Source organism: Oncorhynchus mykiss, chromosome 12 (assembly GCF_013265735.2).
Source record: "Oncorhynchus mykiss isolate Arlee chromosome 12, USDA_OmykA_1.1, whole genome shotgun sequence".
In the NCBI taxonomy this organism is placed as follows: domain Eukaryota; kingdom Metazoa; phylum Chordata; class Actinopteri; order Salmoniformes; family Salmonidae; genus Oncorhynchus; species Oncorhynchus mykiss.
The window spans coordinates 61,538,153-61,558,373 of NC_048576.1; the positions used below are offsets into that span (position 1 = coordinate 61,538,153).

The 20,221-nt window shown below is 41.1% G+C and overlaps 2 protein-coding genes across 3 annotated transcripts; both read right to left on the bottom strand.

Moving 5' to 3' along the window:
• Window positions 1-5,952: 5,952 nt before the first annotated feature.
• Window positions 5,953-11,648, bottom strand: si:dkey-16l2.16 (ras-related protein Rab-35). 2 transcript variants are annotated; one of them, XM_036937969.1, is made up of 8 exons: window positions 11,201-11,648; window positions 9,626-10,401; window positions 9,314-9,487; window positions 8,782-8,832; window positions 8,507-8,630; window positions 8,094-8,218; window positions 6,884-7,008; window positions 5,953-6,495 (listed from the first exon to the last, which is right to left on the bottom strand). In XM_036937969.1, exons 3-8 carry the CDS (start codon window positions 9,372-9,374, stop codon window positions 6,346-6,348), a joined length of 636 nt encoding a protein of 211 aa, XP_036793864.1. In that variant the 5' UTR covers window positions 9,375-9,487; window positions 9,626-10,401; window positions 11,201-11,648; the 3' UTR covers window positions 5,953-6,345. The 2 variants fall into 2 exon arrangements, with proteins under 2 accessions (XP_036793864.1, XP_021481756.1); XM_021626081.2 differs by having other exon boundaries at window positions 9,646-10,401; window positions 11,201-11,647.
• A 307-nt stretch (window positions 11,649-11,955) lies between these two features.
• On the bottom strand, window positions 11,956-17,518 carry thoc6 (THO complex 6). Its single transcript, XM_021626069.2, has 13 exons — window positions 17,358-17,518; window positions 16,931-17,022; window positions 16,633-16,697; window positions 16,322-16,425; window positions 16,147-16,184; window positions 15,931-15,979; window positions 15,769-15,840; window positions 15,454-15,556; window positions 15,267-15,316; window positions 13,341-13,403; window positions 12,906-13,016; window positions 12,629-12,757; window positions 11,956-12,196 (listed from the first exon to the last, which is right to left on the bottom strand). The coding sequence occupies exons 1-13, from the start codon at window positions 17,370-17,372 to the stop codon at window positions 12,116-12,118; spliced, it is 972 nt and encodes a 323-aa protein (XP_021481744.1). The 5' UTR covers window positions 17,373-17,518; the 3' UTR covers window positions 11,956-12,115.
• Between the last annotated feature and the right edge of the window lie 2,703 nt (window positions 17,519-20,221).

A 20,221-nucleotide genomic window follows, 5' to 3' on the forward strand; every position in this document is an offset into this window, starting at 1 on the left:
TAACTGGATCCTGGGCTTCCTGACGGGCCGCCCCCAGGTGGTAAGGGTAGGCAACAACACATCTGCCACGCTGGTCCTCAACACTGGGGCCCCTCAGGGGTGTGTACTTAGTCCCATCCTATACTCCCTGTTCACCCACGACTGCGTGGCCAAATAACTCCAACACCATCATGATGTTTTCTGACGACACAACAGTGGTAGGTCTGATCACCGACAGCAATGAGACAGCCTATAGGGAGGTCAGAGAACTGGCAGTGTGGTACCAGGACAACAATCTCTCTCTCAATGTGAGAAAGACAAAGGTGCTGATTGTGGACTACAGGAAAAGGTGGGCCAAACAGGCCCCCGTTAACATCAACGGGGCTGGAGCGGAGCGGGTCGAGAGTTTCAAGTTCCTTGGTGTCCACATTACCAGAAAACTATCATTGTCCAAACATACCAAGACAGTCGTGAAGAGGGCACGACAAAACCTTTTCCCCCTCAGGAGGCTGAAAAGATTTAGTATGGGACCCCAGATCCTCAAAATGTTCTACAGCTGCACCATCAAGAGCATCCTGACCGACTGCATCACCGCCTGGTATGGCAACTGCTCGGCATCCGACTGTAAGGCGCTACAGAGGGTAGTGCATACAGCCCAGTACATCACTGGGACCAAGCTTCTTGTAATCCAGGACCTGTATAATAGGCGGTGTCAGAGGAAAACCAATAAATTGTCAGAGACCCCAGTCACCCAAGTCATAGACTGGGGGGGGGGGGGTGAGAAAACATTTGTTTTGTACACTGCTGCTACTCACTGGTTATTATCTATGCATAGTCACTTCACTCCTACCTATATGTACAAATGACCTCTAACCTGTACCCCCACACACTGACTCAGTACCAGTACCCCCTGTATATAGCGTCGTTATTGTATTGTGTTACTTTTTATTATTTTTTACTTCAGTTTATTTGGTAAATATTTTCTTAACTCTTCTTGAACTGCACTGTTGGTTAAGGGCTTGTAAGTAAGCATTTCACGGTAAGGTTTTTTCTCAAAGTTTCCGGGATGTCACGTCTCCTGCTTATATCAGTACACTCATAACAACTTAAGCATTACAAAACTTCTATTAGATCAAATAAACCTAATTCAGTAAATATGCCATACATTATTTTGGTGACCAAATTCAACACTCTCATTGACCTCCATACAAAAATCTCTTTGCTTGGTGGGTGAAACAATGAAAAAACGCCACCTGCTGGAGGGAGACAGATTTTCCGCCAAGTTCAGCCTCTCTCTTCCTCTCTGCTGCAGTGACTGCATGTTTCTAAAGTTGCTCTTCACCAACTTCATCCTGAGGTGGTTCCAGAAAGATGGCGGCGAGTGCAGATGGGATTTTATCTTGCTCCGAGTAACTTTTATCCCTCTCAAACTTATTTAAATGTAACAAACTTGGTTTATAGTAAACACAACAGAGAGCAACGCTCAGTAGACCGTTACCTTGATCGGAAACTTGGCAAAGAAGAAGGCAGTTGCTAACTGACCACTCATACACCAGGGAGAAAACACCACCCGACTCCTCAGGAGAAGAAATGGAGGAATCTGTACATTTGGTTGATTCAGGAACTCTAGTCAATAGTCTTGCACCCAAAAAGACAGAGACAGAATTGTCTTAGCGTGAACTCTAGGTCAACATAATCGATGCTGTCACTGTAAAGATAAACGAAAGAGCCGATGGTCTGGAAAAATGATACACGAAAACACATAAATAATTGTTGACCTCGAGACGACCCTGAATCATGCATATGAGAGTATCGGAGAGCTTAAACGTGCAACCACTGCAACCTCTGATAAATGTACTGCAAAGGAGAAGACCATCGCCGATATGCAAGAGCGCTTGTCGGAAGCAGAGTGATACCGTATACGGCGGGGGCTACGGCTTTGGTGTCCCCGAGGACTAGGGTGAGAATGTGAAGCACATAGTAAGAGACATGTGTAACCATGTGGTTCCGGACTTCCTCGAAGGATATATGGACATGGCTGTGGATGCCGCTCATCGTATTGGGACAAAGCAAGATGCCATCGGCAGCCGCTCGATCATCATTCAAGTTTGCTTTCCGCACAGCGAGAGATGCCGTTTGAAAGAAAGCAACGGAAAGCGCCTTTCTGAAAGAGAGAAAATGTTGATTCGGTGAGGACCTGACTGCAGCAGACAAGGCAGCAAAGGCAAAGTAGTGGCCTCTCGTCCAACAGGCCCGAAATCAAGGAAAGGGTGGATACTACAGGGGAATCCGAGCCTTTTTCGCTGACAAAAAAATTAATTAGACTTAGGGGATTTGCTCCACCTTATCCTTAGCCTTATAAGGTAGCCCCTTCCCCACAACAAACTGAGCATTCTAGTTTTGAATTGTGGTGTTATGGTTTACAAGTTAAGACTTCTGTTAATACAATTATGAAGCACCTTTTTATAGAGACACATTCATGCAAAGAGGACTATAATATTTTGAAAAATCAGTGGGGCAGTGACATTATCTTGGCCCACGGGACTAATCATTCAGCTAGGGTTGCAATTTATTTATATTTTTAACTTTTACCCCTTTTTCATGGTATCCAATTGGTAGTTACAGTCATGTCTCATCGCTGCAACTCTTGTACGGACTTGGGAGAGGCGAAGGTCGAGAGCCACGCGTCCTCCGAAACACGACCCAACCAAGCCACACTGCTTCTTGACACAATGCCCACTTAACCTGGAAGCCAGCCACACCAACGTGTCGGAGGAAACACCGTACAACTGGCGACCGTGTCAGCGTACATGCGCCTGGCACGCCACATTTTAGCAGACAATTTCAAAGGGACATTTTTGTTTACTCAAATAGACACTTGGGGATTTTAATATGGTTTATTATAATGAGACTGATAGATTGCCCCATAGGCCTAACATTGGTGTGAACAAATTGGTGACTTTCTGTCAAATCCTCGACTTAATTGACATATGGAAAGTTAAAAGTACTGGAGAGAAACAATACACATGGAGTAATAGAGATCTTCACTACAATCAAGAATTGACTTGTGGGTGATAACCTCTTGTCTTGAGCCCAACACTGTAGAGGTAAAAATACTGCCTGCAGTCCTGATGATCATAAAGTCATATGGCTGACTGTAAGAATGTGCAGTAATGATGATAAGAAATACTCGGGTGGTTATTGGAAATTGAATAACTCATTGTTATTGCATGGTGATTGAAAAACTGTGATTAAGAATCTAATTTCTGTTCACTGGAATTTAGCTACCTCTAATGCAGAATAGGGGAAATATTGGGAACTGCTGAAATGTAAAATCCACTCTGCCTGTATTACTTATGGGAAATGGCTTGCTTTAAGAAGATGTGAGGTAGCTGAGCTCTCTGAGAAAATAGCTGATATCACACTTCATGAGAAAGAATCAACTACAGTAGATACATTTTATGAGGAAAAGGCTAGAGGTGCCTTCATAAGATTCAGAAAACAATGGCTTGAAAAAGGCAAAAAGAACAGTCGATACTTTTTAATTTTGAAAAGAGGAGGGGAACTCAACATACTTCAAATAATTTAAGATTAATGGGGTAACCTCTGAGGATAGAGAGTTGTTATCAGACTTTACCACTAAGTTTTATGAGAATCTTTACTCCTTAGATAACAGTTTGAGTGACTCTAAGGTTCTCCTTTATTCAATAGAGAATGTTAACTTGGTTAGTGAATAATTAAATCGGTCTTGTCAAGATTGATCCATTATGGACATCCGATATGGGGTTGCTCGACTAAAAAATAACAAATCAAGGTTGTAATGGATTAACCTCTGAACTTGACAAAACATTCTATGAAGAAATAGCTAAATTTTTACTTGAAGCCTTTAAGGAGGCTATAAAGAAGGGAGAACTACCTGCCTCTGAAGCAAGGGGTTATTACTCTCATACATAAACCACAAAAGGATCTCTTAATTATTGATCATTGCTGTCCAATCACACTCCTAAATGACGATTACAAAATGATAGCCTAAATCTTTGTGAAAAGGTTAAAGATATGCTTGAATGATCTGATTGATGAATGTCAATCAGGATGTATGAAAGGGCACCATATATCTAATAATCTGAGGCTAGTGTTAGATTGAGAATTGTGATGTATTGGATGACTTTCCTGTTACCTGATTTTTTAATTTTCAGAAAGCATTTGATACCTACCGTAAGTTACAATTTTATCTTATTCTTATTTATTTTTTTGTTGATGCTAACTCTGTATAATGGTGGCAATAGCTGTGTCAAACTCTGTCATGGAATATCCTCCACGTTTAACATTTACAAAGGAATACGACAAGGTTGTCCAATCTCACCTTTTTTATTTTTGTTATTCTCCTTATCCTCCCAACCTTATGCTCATTAGTTTATCAAAGTCAATTTGAAGGCATTTACATTCCAGGCCAGAGAGATCAAGATATCCCAACTGACACCTCACTTTTTTTTGGAAAGATGTCACAAGCTAGATTAGCATTGGATATCGTGAAGCTGTTCTCCAAAATCTCAGGTTTGGATTTAAATCTTTCCAAATGTGAGATGTTTGTTCTGAAAGGAGCTGTCAATCCAGCAGATTGTAACATCTCTGGAAAAAGATACTGTAACCTGCCTTGGTGTAAAGATAACCAAAAATCTTAAGGCTGAGAATAATCTTCATTTGAATCCTGTAACTGAATCTATAAAAGATGTATTATCCTCATGGTTAGGGTGGGATTTAAGTCTTCAAAAGAGGGTACTTTTATCCAAAACTGAGGGGCTATCTCGGGCATCTTATCTTTTTTCATCTATTGACATTCCCAAATCCACTTACTGTAGATAGATAGGCTATTGTACAACTTCACATGGAAAAACAAGCCATATAAGATAAAAAGAGATGTCATCACCAACAGGGTTTGTGATGGCGGTCTAAATGTCTTAGACTTTCACTTTCTTTAATTAGATATAAGTCAACTGGGTTAAAAGGTACTTCAAAAAACCTCAGTTTCTGGAATATTGTACCTCATTTTGTTTTTCAGAAGCTCGGAAGGTTTACTTTTTTACTACAAAGTCCCTATATTGTGGGTAAACTTCCTGTGAAATTGGCAGCTTTTCACAAGCAGGTTTTAATGTGCTGGGTTTTGCTGTATAAAACACAACTTTTCACCTCATCATCCGGACAGCTGAAGAAGTTCTGGGTTTGCACAAGCAAAGAATTTCTATACAAACTGTCAGAAACCATCTCAGGGAAGCTCATCTGTGTGCCCGTCCTCCTCACCAGGGTCTTGACATGACTGGAGTTCTGCGTCGTAACCGACTTCAGTGGGCAAATGCTCACATTTGATGGCCTCACGCTGGAGAAGTGTGCTCTTCACGGATTAATCCCAGTTTCAATTGTACCGGGCAGATGTATGACGTTGGTTTAAACACCGTTTCCCATGCTCGTTCAATGAACCATAAACAATTAATGAACATGCACCTGTAGAACGGTCGCTAAGACAAGTCACAGTTATGAAAACTTAGGACACTAAAGAGGCCTTTCTACGGACTCTGAAAAACACCAAAATAAAGATGCCCAGGGTCCCTGCTCATCTGCGTGAATGTGCCTTAGGCATACTGCAAGGAGGCATGAGGACTGCAGATGTGGCCAGGGCAATAAATTGCAATGTCCGTACTGTGAGACGCCTAAGACAGCGCTACAGGGAGACAGGACGGACAGCTGATTGTCCTTACAGTGGCATCCGAAAATCACACCTGTGGGACAGATACAAGATGGTAACAACAACTGCCTGAGTTACACCATGCAGGAACGCACAATCCCTCCATCAGTGCTCAGACTGTCCGCAATAGGCTGAGAGGCTGCACTGAGGGTTTGTAGGCCTGTTGTAAGGCAGGTCCTCACCAGACATCACCGGCAACAACATCGCCTATATTGCATATAAAAAGGTACACATTGACTTTATTGCTCACTGTTTATTTAGACATGTTACATTTTTCACGACAGTCTTTTTCATTACAAATAAGACAGATACATCACTCTAGTCACTTTTGAAGTCATTAGTGTATTTCCTAAATTAGGGGTTTTAATGACAGTTTGACACAGTGGGGATCCAGTTTCCCTTTTAATGATAAAATGACATTATTATGCATTCATAAAAAATAACTGCTAAGGTAAAAATTCGGCACATAATAGTGGTTCTCTGTCCTTACCCTCTTGTAATCTTGCCTCAGTGCAATGTCAACATGTAATGTCCTGGCTCTTTCCCCATGAGTGCAGACAGACTTTGGATGCTCGACTCTCCATTGGTCTGTCCTTTTCTTAGAAAATCGCCTTCCTTTCTCTCCCTCAGCAACACTTCTTCCCCCTCTTCCTCCTCTCTCGGTGTCTGTGAGAATTGATGTCGACCGTTTCCTTCTCTCGTTCCCGCTCTCTCTCTGCACGACTCTGACTCTGCTTCTTTGTCCGAAGGACCATGTGAGTGAAAGCCATAAACATCTGAGAGGGAAGGAGAGATGGGGAGAAGGAAAGAAACAGGGCATTGACTGTAAAATACATACACACCCAGATACATACACACGGAAGTGCTATTCCTTGGAAAGGGAATTAGCCACCAGGACTAAGTTGAAATAAGTTAACTGTTTTAGAGATATAAGAGATGACCATGGTCACACTGGTGTGGACAATTTATTGGCAGTGTAATTATATATTTGTCATTATAAAAAGCATAATAAACTAATAATTCCCTGTGAGAGCCATATCAGGTCTCAAGCTCAGCTTTCCCAAAGACATCTGGGATATTTGAGGCTTAGTTTGATTTTTATTATTATTACTGAGGAAGTGAATGAGGTACACCCTGAGTTTAGAACATGGCTACTAGGGTCACCTCTTCCACGTTGATGTTTTCTTTGGCGCTCGTCTCAAATACCCGGACACCAACCGACTCCCCGAAACGCATTGCATCCTGGGAGTCCACCTGCTTCTTGGAGGGGTCGTCATTCTTGTTCCCCACTGAGGGAGGGCGAGAGAAAGAAGTGGGGATGAATGAAAGATGTTTTGGACAGCATAGTACACTACATGACCAAAAGTATGTGGACACCTGCTCGTTGAACATCTCATTACAAAATCATGGGCATTAATATGGAGTTGGTCCCCCCCTTTGCTGCTGTAACAGCCTCCACTCTTCTGAGAAGGCATTCCACTAGATGTTAGAAGATTGCTGCAAGGACAAGAATCCATTCAGCCACGAGTGCATTAGTGAGGTCAGGCACTGATGTTGGGCGATTAGGCCCGGCTCGCAGTCGGCGTTCCAATTCATCCCAAGGGAGTTCGATGGGGTTGAGGTCAGGGCTCTGTGCAGGCCAGTCAAGTTCTTACACAACAATCTTGACAAACCATTTTTGTATGGACCTCGCATTGTCATGCTAAAACAGGAAAGGGCCTTCCCCAAACTGTCGCCACAAAGTTGGAAATACAGAATCGTCTAGAATGTCATTGTATGCTGTAGAGTTAAGATTTCCCTTCACTGGAACTAAGCTCCCGACGAACAATTATTGTGCTGACGTTGCTTCCAGAGGCAATTTGGAACTCAGTAGTGAGTGTTGCAACCAAGGACAGATTATTTTTACACACTTCAGAACTCGGCAGTCCCGTTCTGTGAGCTTGTGTGGCCTACCACTTCGCGGCTGAGCCGTTGTTGCTCCTAGACGTTTCCACTTCACAATAACAGCACTTGGACATGACTTGTTGGAAAGGTGGCATCCTATGACATGACCGTGCTATGTTGAAAGTCACTAAACTCTTCAGTAAGACCATTCTACTGCCAATGTTCATCTATGGAGATTGCATGGCGGAGTGCTTGATTTTATACACCTGTCAGCAACGGGTGTGGCTGAAATAGCTGAATCCACTCATTTGAAAGGGTGTGTATATATAGTATATATAATGTCTTATCAGTTCACAATCAGGCATAACACTACCACATTGGACTGGAAGTCTAAGTCATTCCTCAGTGAATTTTCTTCATTCCTAATTTTCTATCCATTCATCCAATCTACTCTATCTATTTTACTCTTCATCCATCACACCAAACTCACCTAGGATCTTACAGACGTTGTCACAGTTCTGAGTGATCTCATTAAGCCACCTCTTCACGTTCACAAACGACTCTGGATTGGTGACATCGTAAACAATAATCACACCGTGGGTATTTCTATAATACCTGGTAGGAGAAACAGGGAGAAAGTGGAAAATAGCAAAGGATTGTAAAAGAGTACTGTATAAAAACAGGAAATCGCTGTATTGTTTTTCGGGTGATAGTTATCGTTGGCTGGCACTTTGTCCCGGGCTGGTATCAATAGCACTTCAGAGTTAATGACTATAAAACTGAAAGAATGAAACTAACTGAAATTGAGAGTAAATTCAAACCAACTATGGTGATAAACAGCGTTCGTATTGATATATAGCTTCTATACGTGTAGATAGATCATTGATATAGATGATAGATTACGTTGAGGTGATGGTCCTGAAGCGCTCCTGGCCCGCCGTGTCCCAGATCTGCAGTTTGACTCGCTCCCCGTCGATGTCCACTGTACGGATCTTAAAGTCCACGCCGATCGTAGTGATGTAGCTACCTGCAGGCCAAAGCAGCAAGGTTAGAACACACAACATACTAAGCACACATTCACAATCTTGAAGAAAATATTTTTAAAAACACAGTTCCTAGCCACTCGCATTCAAATTGTTTAATAGTATATATTGACCAGATAGAGAACAGCAACTCACCAGAGAAGGAGTTATCTGCAAATCGTAGTAGTAGACTGCTCTTCCCTACATCTAGAACAGAGAGGTCAGACAGGGATGAGAGGTTAGGTGATTAGGCCTTTCTTCAGTCACTTCTGAGTAGACAGTATCAGGCTACTTACTGTCCCATTACTAGTAGCCTACATAACGCAAGCCACATCACTAGAGCATGGGTAAATGTTTTAAAATCTATCATATTGTCTGAAGAGTTAGCGACAAATAAGTCTCCTTTGTAAGTCATCAGAGCTGTAAGCTTGGTGAGTAAGTGAGGCATGTTCATCATAATCACCCAATGACAAGCAGATTGACTGATATTTGCTGTGTTTACTAAGGAGATTAAGCCATATTATTAGCCTAATTCTTTAAATCACAACTCGCACAATATGAGCTGCCTGCCAAACATCAGTGTAACAGCACGGCACACTTGAATTACACTACTATTTTAACACAGACAGAGTAAGCACTAAGGGACAACAGGAACTTTGTATGAAAATGGAAGTTAAGATGCACTGACTGGAGTCTCCAATGATGAGCAGTTTGAAGAGATGGTTGTAGTCCTTTCCCGGCCCCGCCATTTCTGCAGTCAGTGCTCTGTTGGTTTCAGTAATCCTCTCCCAATAAATGCAGTTCCACAGGAACAGATTCCAGTCTTCCCAAATCCCAGGATGAAACAGTCTCCCCCCCAACGCTACCAGTTCAGAATGGAAGAAGATTTTGTACAGAAAACATTCACAAAACACTTACATTGCAATTTAATTTCCAGTTGATTTCCCAGATCAGTTCCAGTCCAGAATTATAATTCAATATTACAAACTATTCCTGTTACCTCGCAAGTGCAATAATTACCAGTTAAATCAAGCGTATTTCCAGTTTAGTACATGGCATTCAGTTGTCGTGCTTAGGCCTCGGTTGGTTCTGGTTCCACTTCAGTTCCAGTTCCTCCCACTAACTCCAGTAGGGGATTCCCAGTTATTTGCAGCACCACATTCCGACTCATCACAGGTTTACCTAAGTTCTCTTTCCATCATAAAGTGTCCCCCTTAAAGTTGGGCTGCAGTGACAGACGGTGAAGGACTTCTGGCACGTTAAACTCTACACATGAGCAAAGAGACTATCCTCGTCAAATTGCGTTCTGGCAGTCAGTCACTACATCCATGAGCGTCTGAAAGTGCTCAGTTGTTAGTCTGTGTCCAAGGTAGACGGATTGTTGTTGCTTGATTAGCTAATACTTAGATATTCCAGTGGGTAGCATACGGATGTAAGGATTCACGTCACTGCTCTTCTCAGTTACCACTTTTGCTTATCCCACAGTCTCACTGTCATCTCTGCGTCAAGTTATCACACACATCTTACAAGAAACAAAATAACAGGCAGAGGGGCCTGAAAGGTTGTACAAGCAGAGACCAAAAGCAAAAATCTGAGAGGATGAAGTTCTTCCTCTTTCAATCTACAGTCCATGCAACGTTTTCATCCATTGAACTGCTTCGGTCTCAATCCCTTGGTTTCACTTCCTCTCTGAGCTATGGGCGGAGAAATGGTGGGCGCCTTCACAGTATTTGGTTTGTTTCAGGCTTTCCTCAGCTCCCTTCTTTGGACCATACCCTGAAAAAAAAACGTCTGTATGGAACATTTATCAATGACAATATACAGGGACAGAGTGAGGAGACAACCTGTAGTCTGTCATTGTCAAAACTTCCCTGACTGTATGCCAACCCAGTCCCTGTATGCACCCTCCCTTCCCTGTTCACTAGAACAGCTGTCTCTAAATTTAACGTTTCCAACCGTTTGCCCTCTCTCCACACACTCATTAAATATAGGCCTATATTAACCACATGAAACATCAGCTTGCATGTATGGTTGAAGGTGAGCTGGATTGGGAAGAAGTTAAAACAAACGTTGGGGGAAATGTTATATGGTTAAATAGTAGAGAGGATATAGGTATCATAGAAACATACTTTTTCTTTGATATTCACTAAGTGAGCAAAGTATTTTCAGGGACAACTCAAGAATCCCTCATGTCTGTCCGCGTCGCCGATTTAGGGCGAAAGAATAAAAAAGGAGTTTTTTGTTCCATAATAAAAACAGGAAAGAGTACAAGGGGCGAGCAAGTTAGTTCTTGAAATTGAATCCTGACACATTGGTACATAGTTAAAATATTTACTAGGGCTTCTTCTTCATCGTGATTATCAATGAAAATATTACTGAAAATCCTGGGAAAGTGTCCCTCCCTAGTCCCTACAATCGTCAGCTGTCTGAGAAAAACAAGTTGGCTAGGTCGCAACAATAACACTCGTCGTAAATTAGGTACAATCGCAAACAATTCAAAAACAGTTGATGACACAAACCACAACGTTCGATTTAGTTTAAACCATAGAAATGTGGGTTTAACACACGTACCTACCATGCAACCAGAGGGCATTATCAGCAGCTAGGATCAGCAGTGACTGTCTGAGCAGAGGCTAGATTCGTTTATATCCGGGATCTTTGGGGATTGCCATGAGCAAGCCACTCGCCCACAGACGAAGTTAAAAGTTACTTTCTCGTGGAAATTTGATAAACGCAAAACACAACTCGGCTAGATAACGGTATAGGAATAATTCCTCTAGCGTAGCTAAGTTTCTATGCGTATTTCAAACGCGTCGTGCTACAAAATGATCAATTGCGATCACCAAAACGATGACTTGTGCAATTGGTCAGTCCGAAGAAGAAACGCTAGGATCTGTTGACCGTTCCAGACGTCTTGGTTCCGGGGGAGGATGACTCAGGAAAGTTCGGAGCCTTAGACTGGTCCACGGCCCGACGTCTTCAGGCCACACCTGAGTGTTGTTGAGTTACTTTCATCCAAATCATGTGCTTCTCTGTTCATCCCATCTCCCTTCTTGCCCAATGTGCTTTATCTTGTCTCATCAATACATACAAAAAACGAAATAGGGCTGATTGTACTATACTTGTATAATGGGATTATTGTAGTATTTTGCAGGGTTACTTACACTCGCTGCAAATATGAAATAGGAAAACTGGGGAGGGAACCCAATATTCTAGAATTCTAAATGGAATAATCCAAGACTTTATGTAGACAGTACATACAGATATTTCAGACAATTTATTCCTTCAGAGCATAAAACCGGGACAAATTTATCAAGACTGAAGCACAGATATGGAAAAGTGATCAAAATATTTTATTATCATAAAAAACATGAATCCTGGAATGGGAGTCCTTAGAACAAGAGAGGCATGAGCAAAGGTACAGAATAGTGAAATACAATTATCCAAGACAGCACATTATGAGCTTAAATGGGGTTGTGTGTGTGTGTCCTCAGAAAGACAACGAGAAGGTTCTGTAGGACAGGTTGGTGAATACGTCTATCTGGTGACTGCTTCCACCTACTGTGAGCACCTGGAACAGCAAAGACAACAGAACACAACATGACAACCACGTCCTTCATACACTGAAAGCCACCACTGTCCCTGCTTAACAAAACTCAACCATATCGACAGACCATATCAAAACTGAATATCAATTATACCATGTACTGAAGCTCTGATGTGGACAAAACTATTTATTACATTGTAGTCATTAGTAGACGCTCCATACCACAGTGCCTTACAGTAGTGAGTGCATAATGACTTTACTTTTTCGTACTGGTACCCCATGGGAATCAAACCTACAACCCTGGCGTTGCAAGCGCCATGGTCTACCAACTGAGCCACACAGGATTTGTGAATGAGAACAGGAAGACCACAAGCGGGACAAGCAAAGAAGGAAATTTAACCTGAGGGGTTGGATGAGTAATGTAGTGTTCAGATGGTTTGTCTAAACGATTCTCACCCTGTTATCAGTGCTGTTGAGGTTCAGTGCCAGCGTGTTCAGGGAGTGGGGGGTGCAGGGGATCTGAGCCTTTACCTCTCCCCCCAGGAGACAGTGGGACACACACTGGCCCTCGCCCACCGACAAGATCTACAGGTGGGAGAGAGGTCACAAATACACACACACGAACAGACGGACAAGTGTCTACAGTTAGAGAAAGACAAACCAATAAACTCTTTCTCCCTTCACACACAGTCTGACCCACACACACCCTGAAGATTACACACACACGCCTCACCATGTCCTGGTAAAAGTTGGCTTGTCGCTGGCATCCGGAGAGAGGGAAGATGGAGGTGGGTGACATGGAGCGGAGGTGCCATAGAGAGAGGGATGGGCCTCCTCCACAGAGCTGGTGAGGGAAAATAAGGGATAATTATTTAATTACATTAAAGGAGATCAAATTACAGGAGGAAAATGCTGAGTAATGTTACAGTATCTGCATTGCAAATAATTTCATCCTGAAGGAGTAAACGACAACAGCGCGAGGCATTCCACAGGTGGAGTTGACCTTGGCGACTGTTCTAACGCATCGCCACAGCAGCCACACTGATAACATAAGTGCCACATTTCAGACTGAGGTACTGAACAAGTCATTACAATTTCTATAAAGAGAGAGAGCTCATCCTATGGGGAAGGGACTGTTGACTAATTGCAAGGGCTACCCTTTCCTCACCATCCAATCAGATTCTGTCGTCAGGCAGCTGATCCACTTGCCATATTGGGGGCGGGCACATTCCTAGGAAGAGAGGGGGAGTGAGACAGAAGGGAGAAAGATTTTGTTTGTAGTTTGATGTGTATTTTGTTCAGCAATCTGCAGAAAGGTGCCATATAATATGGATGTCAAACGTTCAGCCTGCTGCACAGGCCCTATGCAGGCTCTAGTGAAGACAACCTGTCTGGTTAAATTGTGTTAAGGAGCATTTTGTCATCCCTAAACAGTTAAACAAGTGATAATTGAAAAAAAATCTGTTTTCTTGATTTACTATCATCCTAAATTAAGATAATTATTTTACCACATCAAATTAAATGTATTATACCCAACTACACAAGTTAATGTTTTGACCACATGAAATTGGGGTTGGGCGGGGGGGGGATTGCACATCCTTTTACCTCAGATTGGTGATGTTATTATAAAAAATGTATAGTCAACGCGATGACAAAATATCAATTGCTTAAAACATATCAATATGTTTGGTTTTATACTGCTGATTTTGTCATACGCGCTGGGGTTCGCAGGACTTAAGACGGCAGCCATCATTTTCTTTCTGAAATGGCAGTTCCACACACCAATGCACATATTTGACAGTCAAACTATCACTTAAATAGCAGCCAACCGTTGTCACTGTTGATATCCTATGGAGGGTTGTGATTAGTTGAAGTTAACAGAAAGCCCCCCCCTTTCCATGATGGCAGCCTCCTGAAATCAACATTCCAAAATATAGATAGAAGCCTTCTACACATTCTCATCTAAACAACAATGTATAGGTTATTCCAAGTTTCCGTGTGGCCTTGAATAGTGTTAGATCAAAGCAGTGCGACACCCCAAACGTTCGCCCCGTTCTATTGATTCCAGCGTGATATTGATGGAATTGATTAACAAAAAAAAGTGTGGCGTTATACTTACCGCGTTGGCGACCCACTTGAATCAAAATACAACTTCAAACTGTAGCTACCCGTCTTCTACAAATTGTCCTTTAACCAGTGGTGTATACATTATTCCCAGATTCCGTGTGGTTTTTGAGCTGTGTTAGTTTTAACAGGACATGCAACATTATTACATTTTAGTCATTGAGCAGATGCTCTTATCCAGAATGACGTACAATAGTGAGTGCATACGTTTTCGTACTTTTTCGTACTGGTCCCCTGTGGGAATTGAACGCACAACCCTGGCGTTGCAAGCGTCATGCTTTACCAACAACCTCACGAGGCCTCATCTCCCTCCTCTCGTGCAACAATTGATTTCAACGTGATAATCGATAGGAGTGACTGACAAAAACAGTGTTGACTTTGTCTTTCTGTTTTGGTGACTCCTGTACCAAAATTCTACATTACAAAATGTAGCTGACTGTTCTGCATGTTTTCCTTTAACCAGTGATGTAAAAATACATCCAGTTTCCATGTGTATTTTGAGCCGTGGTTGTTTCAACTGTGCATATACCCCCCGCCCCATCGATGAGTGATTTAATGTCACTTGACAAAATACAGGGTTTTTGGTGCATGTGCAGTTTATAAGGTGCTCCTTGATTACCATTGTTGCACATGTATCAATATGTCTGGTCAACAGAAAGCAACAGCATCATTTTCAACTTAGTTTTAGGAATATTTAAATGGAACTTTCAACATTAATTTCCAATGGTATTGTACTTAAAATCGGGTAACAACTGCTTAATTAGTACAAAAATAGGTGGAGATTAATTTATTTTGATGATATACCAGAAATCACCAAAACAGGTTATAAACATGTTATAAACACATAAACATGCTTTTGGTGAAGAAAAAAATAACTGAAATATACTTTTGTATGTAAGAAAGATGCTACATTATAACTTCTGTACATATGGAGGGTAGGGGCAGGCACCCATCCATCCCAATATCTTACCTCATATTTGTAGACTTCAATGCAGTGCACGGATTGGCCGGTCCTGTGGTCTGTAGGCGGAGCTCAGAGAGTGAGATACATGACAACACTACAGTATAATGTAATACAGCCATGCATTGATTCCAGATGTGTCAGTGACTGACAAGGGAACCTGAAGCAGTAATAGGTTGCGTCATCCGTCACTCACCCCATATCCTGACAGCGCCGTCCTCACCCCCAGAGAGGATCTCCCCCTCCCTCTCTCTCACACTCAGACAGTGGATGTAGTCTGTATGACCCTGCAAAACTGACTGGGGAAGGGAGGGAGAGCAATAAAGAGATTGAACATAAAGGTTAAGTGTGGGATAGCGAGAGAGAAGGATGAAGAGAGAAATAATTGGAAGAAAGAGGGAGAGAGGAGAGAAATTAAAAGAGATGTAACAACAAAGAATATTTATATAAATGTTCAACATCCCATTGCTGAATCTTGAGACACAATCGAAGAAATGAATTTCTCTCAAACCTTAAAGATACCACTTTCCAGATCCATTATGTGGATGTTATTGTCCCCTCCACCAATCACTAGACTGTTCTCCTGAGAGCGAGAGAGAGAGATAATTAAATAGAGAACTTGTCTCAGTACAGTGAGGTACTTAATGAATCTGAAAAGTGTCTGTGTACTCACTGTGGGATTGACAGTCATGGCATTGATCTCTGGGATCTCCAGGCTGGATCTGCAAAGAGGAGCATTTATGAACATACTCACTTGTTGGCTACAAGCATCAGACAGCAAAGACAATCATCTGGAGATAAAATAACCAACACAAATGTACACAGTCCACACACAGACAAACTTTCATGTGTTTTCTCAAAACAAATGTACGGCTGAGTGGTGCCTTACTTGTAATTTGGCCTCCTTGTCCAAGCAGCCTTGGTATTCTGGGAGGGAGAGGGAGAGAGAGAGACAGAGACTTGGTCCATCTCACATACCCTCATAGACTGTATAGAAATACATACTGTTCACACTAAACAGCCAAAAATTTTGGTAGGCTTGCTTTATCTTGTAACGGCCTTACCCGCTTGATAAGCTCCGCCCAGCTCCATGCACTGATCTCTCCATTGCCGGCACTCAGGAGGTGAGAGTCCGTGGAGAAGAGAGAGAAGACGGGCCCCTCGTGAGCTGAGAGAGAATAAACGAGTGAGTGGGAGAAATACAGAAAATTAAGAAATAGAAGAGGGGTAAGAGGAGCAGATGGAGAGACAGGTGTCACAATCTAGGGATGAAGGGTGAGATACAGCATGTCTTGAAAGCTATTTCACACTGGTGTTCAACCATAAAGTAGCAAGTAGAGAATGTTTCAACACATCAAAGGAAAGAGAGACTGACCAGTAAATGTGAGGATGGGTGTCTGGCTCAGATCTGTAGCATCTGGGCTAAGCGCTGAGGAGAGACTGGGGAAAATGATTAAAATAGCAATTTACTGTAAAGAACCCAAGTAAATAGGATACATTGGACGTGGGCGTCTCAGATAAAAATGTGCTTTATCCATTCAAACATTTAAATTATACATGTTTATTGCAGAGACAGGTTGATTACATAATCTCTGTTCATATCATTGTATTTGTCACTACTCAAAGTGCAAGCAGCCAGTAAACGACATGTCCTCGACTTCGCTCGGTCTCACCTGAACACCGCTATCTCGCCGTAGTTGTTGCCGGCGGCCAGGAAGCGCCCACAGGGAGAGAAACTCTGGGAGAACACGGACATGTGGAGGTGCTGGACGAAGAACAGTGACACATAGTTAATGTAATTAAGATATCAGATTTTTTTTTAACAATAGCAGCATTTTAAAACATATTGAATGGGCATGATACAAATAGTGCTAGCTAGATGTTTAACGTTACAGTAACATTAGCTAACTAATACATAGCTAGATGACTAATAACATGTCTGTAAGCGTTCATGTAGCTAGTGCAAACTAACTTAGCTACGATCACATTTCTAGCGATCGTGTTATCGGAACAGGCGACTTGATTTCCGTTGATTGCATAACTATTCCTGATATGGCCAGAAGAAAACAGTGTAAATGCATAAACGGTAGAAACTGTTACCTCGACAGGACCCATTGCGCAGACGAATATACAGTTTTAAGGGTCAGAAAATCTAAATATTGTTGAACTAATGTTTGAGAATGTCGTGTTTCCCATTTAAACCAGTCGCCAAAAGATGACGTCAGAGCACATTTTACAAGCATTCTGGGACATGAAATCGCGGATGTGTTAGAAGCCACAGATAGAACAATGAGAATGAGACAGATAATGCTCTTTTTCCCAAAACGACTGGTCTATATCTTAACATTATTACATGTGAACTCATAGCTGTCAAAGATTGTGTGACACCATCATGTTATGGTATTCCAGTAAAAGAAGAACTTACATATTTAGGCATAACCATTACAAAGGATCAAAAGTCTAGAGGCTTACTAAATTTTAACCCTCTTATTAAAAATACCCAGAAGAAGCTAAATCAATGGCTACAGAGGGACTTATCTTTAAAAGGTAGAGTCCTAATAACGAAGGCCGAATGTATCTCTAGACTAACATATGGTGCTCTATCTTTATATCTTGACAGTAAAATAAGCAAGGAGATAGACCAGATGCTTCTCAACTTTCTTTGGAGAAACTGTACCCATTACATTAGGACAACTGTTGTAATGAACACTTATGAGAATGGTTTTCTGGACTACTACTTGAAATAATAATTTTAAGATCAATTGGATAAAACAATTCCTATGAAGATGCACTTCTATGTGGAATTTTTTTTCTTCATCATGTCTTCTTTACTTTTGGTGGCCTTAACTTATGTTGGTTTGCAATTATAATATTGACAAAGTTCCAGTGATACTTTCTGCTTTTCATTGACAGGTTTTCTTGTCATGGTCCTTAATTTCTAAGCACAATTTTTCTCCAGACAGATATTATAAATGGGATATATTGTATAAAAATACTTCTTTGTTTTTAGAATATTGGTTCCGAAATATCCTATTGGTGAGCCAGCTGGTAAATGCAGAGGGTCTTTTACTTAGTTATAAGGAATTCTTATCACTTTACATGGTCCCTGTAACACCTAAAATTTTTGCAATTGTTTTAGATGCCATTCCCTCAGGTGTTGCTTTTTATTCATGAACGTGTCAAGACCAGACCCCCAGAGCCTACCTTCTATTGACCCTGTTGACTCATCAGTAGGAAAGATTTGTTTCTCTTTTGGTCCATTCAACAACAGAGCGATACGAACCATGTTATGTCATGCCTTATTGGAATGGATTTATTGATAATATCTGTTGGAAAAAAGTTTGGATGTTGCCACACACATTCCTACTTGTTAACAAAATTAAATAAGTTTCCTTTAAAATTATTCATAAATATTATCCTGCCAACCACCATATGAAGAAGTTTAAGGAAAACATCAACTCAAATTGCTCCTTTTGTAATGACCACCCAGAAACAGTGTTGCATCTTTTTTGACATTGTATTCATGTAAGAAAACTGTGTTAAGACATCAGTAGATTTATAATTGAACACATTTCTGAAGATTTTACACTATTGTGGAGAGATGTACTGCTTGGATTCTTTACATACAATGAAATAAGCTGAAACAATTTGATGTAATTAATTTCATTATTCTTTTGGCCAAATTTCATATTGACAAATGTAAATTTACAAACAACACATTTTCTTATCTTACAAAAAGAAAAGTAACTGTTTTTTAAGACAAATACTGTTAGAATTATAAGTGGATGTATGTCCCTTAAGGTCCTTGTATAATGTGATATTGTACCCCCTAGCCCAATTGTCCTTTGTATATTATTTATATATACTTGTGTTCACACATGTACTTCCTGTATTGATTTGATGTTAATTTAAAAAATGAAGGAAAAAAAAAAGAAAAGAGAATGAGACAGATATTTCACCGGATGTATTAATGTGAAGCATCCTGTTGGTGTTTCCATTCACTACCACATATGATGATGACAGGAGTGCAAGTGGAAATGACAGGCTCTGGTCTATCTTGGATAGAACATATTTGTCGAGGCTGTGATTGCACCGGGAAAACTATAAGAAGTTGCATTTTACCATCGGTAGCTAGGTTTCCATCCAATTTAGAACATTTTCATGCGAATGTTCTAAAATCTGCATAAAAACAATATGCACATTTTCCCAGAAGAGATGTTTCCATCAAATTGACTTGTTGCAGATACAAATCTGTGCGTGATGAGAGTGCACATAAAAGTACTTTCCCCGGTGAAATTCCCATGTACCGAATAAACAATACAAGTGAAATGGGTTTTCATCGCATTTTCAACTCTGATGGTTTTGTCGTAAAAAATGTTGCGTTATATAGCAAGTGCGCCCACTCTGGTATTGGAACGTGGGCTCTAGCTAACAGCTCACAGATAAATGCGGGTAGGCCAGCCTACTTGAGATTATGGACAAAGAGCTCATTTATTTTTATTCGTCAAACGACAGCAAAGCATCGATGATCAAATCAAATGTTATTGATCACATTTACATGGTTAGCAGATGTTAATGCGAGTGTAGCGAAATGCTTGTCCTTCTACTCCCGACAGTGCAGTAATATCTAACAAGTAATTTAACAATTTCACAACAACTACCTAATACACACAAATCTAAAGGGATGGAATAAGAATATGTACATGTAAATATACGGATGAGCGATGACCAAGCAGCTATAATCAAGATGCAATAATGGTATAAAATACAGTATATACATATGAGATGAGTATGTAAAATATGTAAACATTAAAGTGGCATTATTATAATGACTAGTGATCCATTTATTAGAGTGGCCAATGATTTTGAGTCTGTATGTAGGCAGCAGCTTCTCAGTGCTAGTGATGGCTGTTTAGCAGCTCTGAACAGTTAGTGGCTCAGGTGGTTGTTGTTCTTGATCTTTT

Bases quoted from the DNA above. Each gene is read 5' to 3' on its own strand.
- si:dkey-16l2.16 (XM_036937969.1), bottom strand. From the start codon at position 9,374: ATGGCGGGGCCGGGAAAGGACTACAACCATCTCTTCAAACTGCTCATC. The intron at 8,219-8,506 runs GTAATCTATCAT...TTCTCCTACCAG, and splicing joins TTCAGGACCATCACCTCAAC to GTATTATAGAAATACCCACG. The intron at 6,496-6,883 runs GTGACCCTAGTA...CTTCCCTCTCAG, and splicing joins AAAACATCAACGTGGAAGAG to ATGTTTATGGCTTTCACTCA.
- thoc6 (XM_021626069.2), bottom strand. The intron at 15,980-16,146 runs GTAAGGCACCAC...TCCTCTTTGCAG, and splicing joins ACAAGGAGGCCAAATTACAA to ATCCAGCCTGGAGATCCCAG. The intron at 15,841-15,930 runs GTGAGTACACAG...TCTCGCTCTCAG, and splicing joins CCATGACTGTCAATCCCACA to GAGAACAGTCTAGTGATTGG.